The following is a 13773-nucleotide window of genomic DNA, read 5'->3' on the forward strand; positions in this document are numbered from 1 at the left end:
CATTAAAATAAAATAAAATAAATATTTTTATGAATTTGTTTTATTCATTTTAATAATTTAGTACAAGAAAAATCATACATTATACAGGGTGTCCGGAGGTAAAGTGCACTAACTTCGGGAGGTAATTCTCCATGATGGTAGAAGTAAAAAAAAAAGATAAATAACTTTTATCGAAATGCAAACTTTTTTTGGCATACTAAAATATTTATTTTCCCATACCTACAAACAATTCAACTTTTTTACCTAAAATGTTGAATTAGTAATCTAATTATTTATTATTTTTTTATTTAATTTACTTTAAAATGTTGGAATTTCGGATAAAGTTATTTTTAATATTTCTACTTCTAAAATAATGTTAAATCACCCCCCGAAGTTAGTGCATTTTACCCCCGGACACCCTGTATATTTATTATTAAAACAGCCGCTTCAAGTTCTCTTAATGAAAATTTAGAAAACCGTGAACGACTTCTTCTAATAGTGTTAGACTGCAAGTTACAGTTATACGGTGCAGTGGCTGAGTTGACTGGGGCTCACCCAGGCATTGTGAGTTCAATTTCTGGGCTGGCTAAGTTTTCCATCATGAAACAAGCAATATTTTCTACTGTGGTGGTGGTAGGAGATTTTCAAATATTGTCAGGTTATTCATATACTGCCGTCAAAAGTATATCAGAATCTGACTGGCATTTTGTTTGTGAATGTGTTTGTTTTTTAATACGTTTTTAAAAGTTGTTATTTTGTTCAAGAGAATTTTTTGTATTTACATATTTGGTTTTACGCCAAATCAAATCATATCTTAGGTTCACTATTGCCCTTGTCTTCAACATACAGAGATGAGTGCTGCCATTTCAGGGCCTCCAGCCCCACGCTAGTAGTGTTTGGCAGCAAGTACCGAGCAAATATCTCCAAACACTTATTACCGGATTCCAGAGCAAGAAATGGTGCGAGGACATCTGGAAAATACAAACAAATAAATCTAAACGAACAGAACAAGACACAGAAATATAAAAAAGATAACGGCCTTGTAAGAAAGGTTTTAGGTGGTACGCCTGCTTTTTGAATGTGTAAGAGCGAGATGACAGATCGACGTATAAAAGATGATGGATGCATCTGCTCGCTCTCTTTTCCCAACCGACAGCTAAGAAGATAGTAGTAGACAATCCGTTCTAAAGTGTCAATAAACATTCTATCCGCACACGCGTATAATTATTGAGATCCTCACAGTACCACCAAGTCTGTACATAACAGGCCTCAACTGTTTTTTTTATTTTCCTGTGTCTTGTTCTGTTTTATGTTTCGTTTAGATTCATTAGTATTATCTTCTTCTTTAATGATGTATTGATTAATTGATATTTATAACCATCAAATTTTATCAAAGAAAAGTTAATTTTTCAAAGAAAATTTCCTCTGAAAGCTTATCACTTTGTGATGTCATTATCTATTATATTAAAACACAAATAACTTTGTTACTTTAATATATATATAACCTCTACATGTTCACCTCATCAGTGAACTTTGTTCATGAAACATGTAGAGGTTATATATATTAAAGTGATGTAAACAAAGTTATTTGTGTTTTAATATAATAAAGAAAAGTTGCTCCAATAAAAAAAATTGGATTAATTTATGTGTGATCTGTTTTCACACAAAATAGGTTATGACAAAGAGGAGAGGAGAGACTGGGGCTACAACAGCTGCGACCAATAATGTAGGGATATCGGGAGATGCCTTTTCAAACCATGTTAACTGATGTGTTTCCGACATTTTAAAGAAAATAAGGAAATGTACCATTTAGGGGAGGTTTGTGTGAATGTAGAGCGCTGGGCACACTCAAGATGATTCTGTCTTGCTGAGGACTCGGCTGATTGGGAAACTTCTCATGTATTCCTATGATTATTCTTTCAAATGGCTGCTTTCCATTTAGTTCTGTAAAGGGGCCAACTGGACCACCAACTTCAGTAACCTGGAAATGACAAATACATTATTAGTCCAAGAGATTAGAATAAACAGTATCTTCTCTCAGATGGGAGAAAAGGTATAGACTGAATATATAAACTTGAATCCAGCTGCCGGGCGCTTACCTGGTCTTTAACAGGGGGTATAACTCCGATCGAAATATTGTGACGTCATATGATTGCCTAACTATATCCACCAATGAAATACTCTGAAAGTCTATGGAATAAACTTTCAGAGTTTTTCATTGGTGTATAGTATAATAAGTAGGCTCCGAATGAGAATTTTACTGTCTATATATTGTCATATCTATGGTTATTTAGGACAAATTTGTTTCATACAAAAAGCCTGAAGATATCGATCTAGTGAGTGGTTTATTTATGCAGGCCAGGATATAAAAGAAAGACGATTCCAACAGGTCATTCCACATGTGTGTACTGTTTCATATAAGAATGAATCTACCCACATCAACTGTGAACATGGACTGTATTTATTTATTTAACGCCCAGAGGGCTTTTACATGGTTGGTAGTATAATTTTAATTTGACAAATACTTTCAAACATAAAAAATAAGAAGAAAATTACATTTGATAAAAGCTATGTAACAAGTTATACAAACACAAGAAACAAAAACAGAAAATTACAGCTATTTGTTGGTTTACATGATGTGTTTAGGAGTATTGTTGAAATAAATGTTTTAAATGATCCACAAAACTTGCCAAGTTGGTATTGAATATGTCAACATCACCCAAGTAATGATTTCCCATGGTGTGAAGTCGTTGTATCGGAGAGTGGGCAATGTAGTTACGCTTATGTGTGCTGCTGTAGAATATTGTATTTTGTCGTGTTGTTACTGTGGGTGTATGTATGTTTATAAGTTGCAGGAGTTCACAACAGTCGAATTTAGAGTTAAGTATTTTGAATAAGAACGTTAAATTGTTTATTTTATGTAAAAAAAAATAAAAAAAATAAATAAATCTCATATTGCTGCTGTGTTGCTGATTAATGAGTATTTTACCTTTAACCAGAACCAAGTGGCGATGTATTGGACCTCCCAAGCCGGGAACATCTGCTCTTTAACGGCCTGTTCATGTGCTGCGCAGTTGGTGCACCACACTGCCACTACAGCACCAGAAGATAGAAGGCCATTCAGGGGCAAGTTAACTATCTCCTCGTTGTAAAGCATCTGGTAACTATAAACCACAAAAATAATATTTATTATGGAACACGACCAACCTCAAGGATGCTTTATAAAAATAGAAAATAACATAAATACATTATTTATTTATGCAATTTATAATAATACCTAACACTCCTAATACTAGGTACTCTTGAGGTTTCCTAAACTTCCCATAAGAGACAAATGAAGGTAGCTTAGCTAATTACTTTACTAAATATTTCATTAAAAGCATAAGCAAATTTAGAAATTCCATGATTCCAAGAAAATATTTGAAGCGGCAAATTAAATTCAAACACAACTAACACAACAATCGATATATCAACTACTTGGTCGATGGATATAACACTATATTTCCCTGGTGTAAACTAGTAAATAAATCGTTGATATTTTAGCAAAACGTTTTGCACAATATACTGACTAACGTAATGACAAAATTACTGGAAATTAGGTGGAGTAAGATATCCTAGCAATTATGGTTAGAAATTCTGACAATACACATAATAATGGGCTCGCCGAACGTCACAGCAGCGCTGCCAAGGTCTGTTATCTATGTGAGGATATTATGTCGGCGCTTTATAAGCAGCAGACACATACCTGGACGGATGACGAACGTCGTGCTGGCACTGTTGGTGGACACGGTGGACTCTCTCCCTGCAGCAGCTGGTCCAGTTTCTTCACCACCTAGGATTCTTGCTGCTGATTCTCCATTTTCTATCTTCATCGAATGTCAGGGTCTGTTATCCGTGTGAGGATATTGTGTCAGCGCTTTATTAGCAGCAGACACATAGCTGGACGGATGACGAACCTCGTGCTGGTACTATTGGTGGACGCGGTAGACTCTGTTGCAGAGTCTCCATCTTCTACCTTTGTTGAACGTCACAGCGGTGCTGCCAAGGTCTGGGGTATCTATATAAGGATATGATGTCAGCGCTTTATTAGCAGCAGACACATACCTAGACGGATGACGAACGTCGTGCTGGCACTGTTGGTGGACTTTCTCGCTGCAGCAGCTGGTCCAGTTTCTTCATCACCTAGGATTCTTGCTGCAGAGTCTCCATCTTTTATCTTCATATCACCTGTTCCTGTTCTTCATTTTACTTAACTACACTTTATTTTTGTAACATTTATATTTTTTGTAATACCTGCATCAACTGTAAAGCGCCCCAGAGGTGATATCTCACAAAAGCGGCGCTATACAAATTGTCCAATTTTATTATTATTTATTATTATTATAATACATCAACATTCATGGCCTTTGACATTGAATAAATTAACCGGAAACGGAAAGTAGAAACAAATTTACAGACGAAATGCAAAACGGTCGAGTTAAAACAGGACTTTGCTACGCTCAGTCAAAAAACATTAATAAAAGGGAGGCGATTAATAAAAGCTTAAATAATAACGTTCTGACGTGGACCAAATTCGAAATAAATGTGTTTATTATGATTAGTTTTTTTTTTCTCAGAAAGAATGTCTTCCCTTTGTTTCCTACTCACTATTCATAAAATATCAGCGATATAATTATACCATAATGAATAATTACGGGTGATAGTTAAATAAAGCAAGTAATAGTAACAAATAATGGGTCAAAATATTTCCAAATCGTAAATTGGAGAGAATATTTGTATGACAATGTTGTTTTTTTGCCGATATTCCAATTATTTTAGGCAAAAATACCGAACAAATAGAAAACACAATTATTTCGGTCTTTTCCAATACTGGAGGGTACAATCTATAGTATTTCTTTCTGAGCTCGCACGGGCTTTGGGTTCCTCGTGGCTAGTTACCTCATTCCTCTCACCCCCCAAATATTATTCCAATCTTGGTGAAGTTGGCCTTGAAAGGAGATCAGAAATAGGTGTACCGAGAAACAATGATGTATATATTATATGTAGTAACGAATGAGAACCACCTGCTGTCTGGTTTCTTGGCTTTGCTCCTCCTAATGTACTTGTTCCACCACGGTGGATCCAGAATCACCAGATCAAATATCTCTCCATCTAACTTTGGTAGGGTTGTCCTGACATCACCACAGATAAATCTACAAACAAATAATATGCTGGTTAGTGATGGGCAGGATTGAAACATTTACACGATCGAAATATTTTAACTTAATTAACTCCAAAACTTTACCCGACGCCTGTTGTAACCAGGTTCTTGGTTCTTGGTTTAAATCTGTGATTTATTTGAATGAGTACATATATGCAGCAAATTATCGATTTTTTTAATGAATACGAAGACGACAATTCAAGCACTATTTACCTCAAAGAATGTTTTGAAAATGACATTCTAACCAGTAAAATTCAAGTTCAACTTACATTCGTATCAGAATTCTGTCCGAAAATTATGAAACTAATTGACAATTTAGAAGGTTCAAACTATTCGTTTGCACACATTTTGTGGAGTAAATTAGAAGATTTGAAGTCCTCTCTTCAGCGTCAATGTGAAGGCTCTTTTGGCGAAAAAACAATGAATATTTTACCAACCGAAAATTCTATCGATCACAGCATGATGTTGAAGACAGCAGCTCAAAAGAGCTATAAGAGGATAAATTGTTGGTACTCATGGGGGGCCGAATCCAACAAATGAGTGCTACAAGCACATTGTTGGTACACATGGGGGGCCGAATCCAACAAATGAGTGCTACAAGCACATTGTTGGTACACATGGGGGGGCCGAATCCAACAAATGAGTGCTACAAGCACATTGTTGGTACACATGGGGGGCCGAATCCAACAAATGAGTGCTACAAGCACATTGTTGGTACACATGGGGGGCCGAATCCAACAAATGAGTGCTACAAGCACATTGTTGGTACACATGGGGGGCCGAATCCAACAAATGAGTGCTACAAGCACATTGTTGGTACACATGGGGGGCCGAATCCAACAAATGAGTGCTACAAGTACATTGTTGGTACACATGGGGGGCCGAATCCAACAAATGAGTGCTACAAGCACATTGTTGGTACACATGGGGGGCCGAATCCAACAAATGAGTGCTACAAGCACATTGTTGGTACACATGGGGGGCCGAATCCAACAAATGAGTGCTACAAGCACATTGTTGGTACACATGGGGGGCCGAATCCAACAAATGAGTGCTACAAGCACATTGTTGGTACACATGGGGGGCCGAATCCAACAAATGAGTGCTACAAGCACATTGTTGGTACACATGGGGGGCCGAATCCAACAAATGAGTGCTACAAGCACATTGTTGGTACACATGGGGGGCCGAATCCAACAAATGAGTGCTACAAGCACATTGTTGGTACACATGGGGGGCCGAATCCAACAAATGAGTGCTACAAGCACATTGTTGGTACACATGGGGGGCCGAATCCAACAAATGAGTGCTACAAGCACATTGTTGGTACACATGGGGGGCCGAATCCAACAAATGAGTGCTACAAGTACATTGTTGGTACACATGGGGGGCCGAATCCAACAAATGAGTGCTACAAGCACATTGTTGGTACACATGGGGGGCCGAATCCAACAAATGAGTGCTACAAGCACATTGTTGGTACACATGGGGGGCCGAATCCAACAAATGAGTGCTACAAGCACATTGTTGGTACACATGGGGGGCCGAATCCAACAAATGAGTGCTACAAGCACATTGTTGGTACACATGGGGGGCCGAATCCAACAAATGAGTGCTACAAGCACATTGTTGGTACACATGGGGGGCCGAATCCAACAAATGAGTGCTACAAGCACATTGTTGGTACACATGGGGGGCCGAATCCAACAAATGAGTGCTACAAGCACATTGTTGGTACACATGGGGGGCCGAATCCAACAAATGAGTGCTACAAGCACATTGTTGGTACACATGGGGGGCCGAATCCAACAAATGAGTGCTACAAGCACATTGTTGGTACACATGGGGGGCCGAATCCAACAAATGAGTGCTACAAGCACATTGTTGGTACACATGGGGGGCCGAATCCAACAAATGAGTGCTACAAGCACATTGTTGGTACACATGGGGGGCCGAATCCAACAAATAAGTGCTACAAGCACATTGTTGGTACACATGGGGGGCCGAATCCAACAAATGAGTGCTACAAGCACATTGTTGGTACACATGGGGGGCCGAATCCAACAAATAAGTGCTACAAGCACATTGTTGGTACACATGGGGGGCCGAATCCAACAAATGAGTGCTACAAGCACATTGGCAGATTATTTTGTCCATCGGAAGCAGCAAATGTGCCCTCTTCTTCTGTCAATTCAAATTCCATAGTGGAAAGCTTCGCAAAAATGCCGTTTTTCAAAAGTGTACCACAAGAAGAACTAATTGACGGGTACTCTCATTTTCACAGACAATTATTTCGATTGGTCGACCAAGAAGCTCCTGTGGATGTAATGCAAGTTTTAGTTACATCAAAATCTTGCTTCCCTGGATTTGCAAAAGCAGCTATTTCAATTTCACAATTGCCCTGTCAATAGTGTTGATGCCGAGAGGTACTTTAGTATCTACAACATTGTCGTAACTGATCGCAAGCAAACAATGAAAGATGAAAATGTAGAAATTACAACAATGCTAGCCTTTAATTGAGTTTTTAACCGCTTCTGTGCCAAGAGCGAGTTAACTCGCATTCTTGTCCGTGCCCAGCAGGCCAGCCATAGAAAAAGAGCGAGTTAACTCGCTCTTTTTTGAGCCTCTGTATCATACATATGTCTCGTTTTTTTTTAAATATGTTTATCTAAGTGAAGGGAAGCAAAAACGTCGAATATTGAATAAATTTGGTAAGTCATTTAAATATCCTTTCAAGGTGTAATGTTTTAAATTTTTAAAAATAAGATTTAAAAATGATTTATTTTGATTAAAAATTCACGGCCTGATGTGCACAGCTACACTTCTACCTACTGGCATTTAAAAGGTTAACACTGTATTTTTTTTTTTTGCAAAATAAATGCGTAATTTTCTATTTTGAGTTTTTTTAAATGCGAAATAACGATTTTTTATTTGCGAAATTTACGTACCCCTAATCATAATATATGAGCAACCGTGTACGAAGACAGCCACCGATGAATCACATATGCGACAGCGTCTGGATAAGGTTAAGTAGAGGAAAGTAAAATTTTAATTCATTAAAAAGTATTTTTAATACTTTTTATGCACCACCAAGAAGTTGAGATTATGCAGATAAACAATTTAGTAATGGAAATGACAATACATTAAATTGCTTAAAATACCTGCAGTTGGCTGGAAGTAAGACATCACATTTGTTGTCCAAGTGCTGGAAGAGAGCTGTGGGAGCCGTGTTGCCTCCGCTGATAGTCCCCAGGCTGCTCAGGACTATGGTGGCAGCGGAGCAATCCTCAGCAGCTCTCCTGGCTTCCTCATTGGATCCGTGTCCTGCTGCAGGCTCTCCTGCCGGGAATACGCCCGCCCTCCGGGAAGATTGGAGAAACCCCTCGTAAGCATCCTTGACTTTTGTTACCTACAAGAAAGCAATGGAGTGGATGATGTGATTTAAGACTCTCACCGCCAGGAGTGTTATATTGATTTAATTTTACGGTAATAAAACCGTGTTGCCAAAACTGACTGCAGGAAACCACATAAAAAAAGATTAGATATCAAAATACAACACAGTATATATTATTTATTGTTATCAAGTTTAATTTGCAGAATTCCATATATTTTCTTTTCATATTTTTTGTGATAACATTATTAAACATATAAAAACTAACAAAAATGGTACTATACAAATCTTATGATAATCACTTTTGTACAAAAAAAAACACTCTAAACATCCATTCAAATGATGGACTCTGCAAGGCTGTCTCTCTGGTTGGCTTTAAAAGAAGAATGAAGCTCACTACCCCAAAAATCAATAAACAAAATGAAATGATGCTATGATAGATGCAACACCACTCAGTTACTCCAGCCTATGGACCAGCAGGTTATTTCTAACTTTAAGAAACTCTTTAGTAAAACACTCTTCGAGCGTTGTTTTGATGTGACTGGAGGGACAAGTCTCACTCTCAGAGAGTTTTGGAAAGATCACTTTCACATTGTTACTTACCTCAAGATGATTGACAAGCCTTGCGAAGGGGTTACCAAGAGGACCCTCACTTCTGCTTGGAAGAAGCTTTGGCCAAAGAGCGTTGTCGAATGTGATTTTGAGGGGTTTGTAACAGTCAATGAGATTGTGTCTTTGGCCAATACCATAAGACTGGAGGTGGATAACAACGATATTGATGAGCTTGTGGAAGAGCACAGTCAAGAGCTGACCACCAAGAGCTTATGGAGTTGCATTGTGTTTCACAGCAAGAAGTTATGGACGAGAGTTAGTTAGTGGATGAGGAGGAAGTAGCAGAGCAACAATCTTCTAGCGCAATAAGAGAAATGCTGAAAGCATGGGAAACTGTTGCATCGTACATTGAGAAGCATTAATAAATGTTTAAAATAAAATAAAAATCTTTTTTTTTGCATGGAACGCATTATGGTATTTTACATTGATTTATATGGGAAAAATTGTAAGATTCTGGAACGAATTAAAATCTTTATGAGAGGTTGAACTGTACTGCCCTGAAGAAGGGAAGGCAGTAGCGAAACCCGGTCAGAAATAAGTATTAAACATACTAGTCATACTAACATACATCTAGTCTTAAATCCTGTATTCATCTAGGATAACTTGAAACCTGTAAATTTGACTGTCTTAAAACGGGAATCCTTCCTAGTTGGACAGTCAAAAGCATAAAATGTAATCAAGATTAAAAAAAAAAAAAAAAAAAAAAAAAAAAAAAAACTAATTTCTGTTTTTGGTGCATGGGCATAAATAAACCACTCACTAAATAAGTAATATGTAATATTCCCGCATAGTGCACAGCATTATTCAAGTTCTATGAACTTTTAATTTTCATAATTGGAACCACTTATCACATCAGACAAGCGAGAAAGTAGGTACCAAAATTATATTATGAATTAATAATTCTTTGTTCAAAATGCTTATTTGTTTTGTTCAAATACTTGACAGATGCTTGTCTCCATAAATAAAACACTCACTGTCTGGGGTTGTCTCCATTCGATATATAAGTTGAAATCAAGTGTTGTTTTTTTATAGAGCCTTTTCATGCAGCGGAATTCGACAAGTTTACCTTCTTTTCATATGCTATGCAACATACTCAGCTCTAAAATCATGCAAATATAATATACCGTGATTTTTCACGGAACATGGTTTTTTTTACATTTTAGTTAAAAATAATAATCATTGTCATTGGTTGCTTTCATGTCCCATGGTCTTGACTATCGTGCAAAATGTCAATTGTCATACCCTTTTCTCGAATAATGCACGGACGTGGACATACACGTTAGGCTGAGACTGGACGGTCAAACATCTCGGTCTTGGTACACATTCCTTGCTTCAGTCTCATTCGTACACCGTCTATCATAATTTTTGAATGTATAGTATATTTATTTATTTTATGCTGTGTTGTTTTAGGTCGTGGATAGTTATGTCACGTTTAAGTAATGAGGGTTCCGTTACTTAACAGATGAGTGACAAACAGAACACCTTTGAAAAGTTATATAGCCACGAAAAGTTGCGAAAAAAACTAGCCTAAAAACATAAGATATCTTAGTTTTTTCCTCACTTCACATAACTTTTCAAACGTGTTCTTTTTTGTCACTGTTCTAGTTGCCGTATCGAGATAGTCATTACACTGTTTATACACCCTTTTAATGGGAGCATATTGACGGATTTCAGACTATTGAATGCCTAAATTAGCTGCAGCTATGCACACACAAGACCATCCCAATACAGTTTCCATACTAGCCATCTGTTTAACTAAGACCTAAACCGTTATTAAATGTATAATAATATTGCTACATCTGTTTGGCAGATAAAAGACGGCATGTGCAAATCAAGGAAACTTTGAATAATAAAAGCCAAAAGGGGTTGATTGGGTTGTTGCTATAAAACACGAACATGATCGGTGATATAAGTACATAATACGACTAGTGATTTTAGTTGTTACTCGTAAAAGGTTCTACATACCAAAGGATCTAGGTTTACATATTTCCTTTTTAATTTACGTTTCTTGGGCCCTTCCGACACTTCTACTGTGTCATCGTAATTGCATACTTGTTTGAATGGATGAGTAATTTTGAATAAGTCATCTCGTAAACGGAATTTGCAGATAGTATTTTCTCTAGTAGTATTATGGTATACATTTGTGATAAAATTGAAATGGGAAATAACGCATCCTATTTCATTGCTAAATATAAGACTCATTCAAATAAAGTAATACAAAACTAAACAGAAAAATTTTTGCTCCCGCCACCCCCCAAATAATGTTTTGACATTTGAGACCAGTGTTGCAAGTTGCAAGTAAGAATATCTTATTATAAATTTATTCCTTGAGTAGGTACATAGGAAGGAGAGATGGGTGAATCTTCAGTCGACATGTAAAAGGAGTTATCTAGTTTTCTTTATGCTGGTTATGTTAATACTAGTTATAATTACTCTTACTGAGATGTCAATCATACGACACACTATTTATTTTGAGGTTAGTACTTCACGTAATGTCACATGTCATGAAATAAATGCATTGCAATTTGTCATCAACTTCCAAGCGATTCTAGGAACCTTGTACACACCCCGAGGCAGATTCATTTAACCACTCCGAACATTAGAACGTCAAAAGACGTAAATATGATAATAGCGGTCAAGACATTAGAACGTCTTTTCACGTCAACGCGCGAGATTTTACAAAAATTGATTTATTTCCATCACTAGTATACGGATTCCCATGATTTAAAAAACAGAGTATCGATAATGAATAACGCTACGCGTCTGTATTCAAGAATATCTATGGAACGTAGAGGTGCATTATCTAAGCTCTAAGCCATAAATATACCCCTCTCTAGATCGATATCTTCGGGCTTTTTGTATACAACAGAATTATACAGTACTTAACCACAGATATACAAGCAGTACTTACCGGGCGGAGCAAAGCAGTAGACAAGGTAGAAAAAACTCAAGGCCATTTAAAAGTAAGATGCAACCATAGACAATATAATTGCTCTTGGCCTACTCCATTCATTCACTAGCCCAAAAAAACTATTTTAAAAATAAAAATTTCCTTAAAGCAGAAAAAAGTCGAAATGTTTTCCACGGGCAAAAGTTCATCTGACTAAGAAAATAAACTTTTACAGTTTATTTCCTTAAGATGAAACTTATTAATCGGAGAAGAAGAAACCCAAAATGACGATAAATTTGCAAAAAACACTGAAGAAAATTTCCAAAACATGATTGTCCGACAGTACGACGATGAATTCCGACATTTTTCTGCCTATTTTGAACTCATGGTTGCATATGTTTAAAAATCTTTAATTTCACCAAAACAATAAGATAATACAGGATAACACTGATTTATGGTTGTCATTTGCTGCCGAAATACTGTAATTTCGCGTCGAAAATATTGCGTGTTAAAGTTGTTCGTGATAAAAATACAATATTAGCCAGTATAGTGTTAGCGAGTTACAAGCATATATTCATTCTACCTACGTAAGTTCAAGTTTAAAGTGAATTGACAGTTTTTAGGTTAGTCTTCCTCCACAACTAGGGTTGCCAGACGTCCTTTATTTTAAAGGACGTCCTCTATTTCAGACCCAAAAATTGATCTTGTCCTCTAATTTAAAATCTTCAATAGAGGACAATACTTTGTCATCATGGTATCAAAACTACAGATACCTAATATTAACCTTGATGCATTGTATGAAGAGTTCTGTATATTAAAGCCTCTCCTGACGAAAATTATAGACGGTAAGAAGTGTGAAAATGTTCTTGAAATTTGGATTCAGATTCTCAATTCTACGGATGAAAACAAGAATCTTTCTGCTAAAAATAATACAAAACGTATTTTCCATCCCGTTTCTAATGCCCAAGCCGAAAGGATTTTTTCCTTGTGTACGATACGTGGACCAAAAACCGAAATAAGATAAATATTGATACTGTAAAAGCAGAAATACAAATAAAGTCGAACTTCAACATGAAATGCAAACAATTTCATTATAGAAAACGAAGAAGCTCTTAGAGCAGCCAAAAGTAATACCAAGTTTTAACTTTATTTATTACTTTAAATGCAAAATGACTAATTAAGGTCGCACTACTTACTTGGCTTCGATTAACATTGTGCATATTGTTTTTTATTAATAAATGTAACTACTGATACCATAACAACATTTTATTAAGTAAAAAAAAAATGATGTCCTTTATTTTCATCATATATCCTTTATTTAATCGTATCAAATCCTCTAATTCATAAAACGGGAGCTGGCAACCCTATCCACAACGTATAAATTTTATTTATTATATCGACCAACTTATTCATGTTATTGATTAGTGTTCATATCATATATCCATAAATCAAAAACAACTGGCCAAACTAAATAAAAAATTTTCACAGATGGCTCCAAACTCAGTCAGGACTCCCATTGCGGGGCCAGTGTCTATGTTCCTCACAGAAAATTGTGTTTCCCACACAAACTTCCCAAAGAATGCTCCATTTTCTCTGCTGAATGCATAGCTATCATAGAAGCTCTTCTACTCGTCAAATCATTAAATATTAAAAACGCACTCATCCTTTCAGACTCGCTTAGCTCACTACAAAAAATAAGCG

General features: G+C 36.6%; 1 protein-coding gene across 1 annotated transcript; it reads right to left on the bottom strand.

Moving 5' to 3' along the window:
- Positions 1 to 66: 66 nt before the first annotated feature.
- Mettl4 (Methyltransferase like 4) lies at positions 67 to 11445 on the bottom strand. The gene is made up of 6 exons (XM_089638509.1): positions 11148 to 11445; positions 8341 to 8588; positions 5043 to 5171; positions 2969 to 3143; positions 1786 to 1960; positions 67 to 950 (listed from the first exon to the last, which is right to left on the bottom strand). The coding sequence occupies exons 1-6, from the start codon at positions 11382 to 11384 to the stop codon at positions 787 to 789; spliced, it is 1128 nt and encodes a 375-aa protein (XP_089494635.1). The 5' UTR covers positions 11385 to 11445; the 3' UTR covers positions 67 to 786.
- Positions 11446 to 13773: the final 2328 nt, after the last annotated feature.

Source organism: Hesperophylax consimilis, chromosome 13 (assembly GCF_061612785.1).
Source record: "Hesperophylax consimilis isolate HC1 chromosome 13, BYU_Hcon_1.0, whole genome shotgun sequence".
NCBI classification, from domain to species: Eukaryota; Metazoa; Arthropoda; class Insecta; order Trichoptera; family Limnephilidae; genus Hesperophylax; species Hesperophylax consimilis.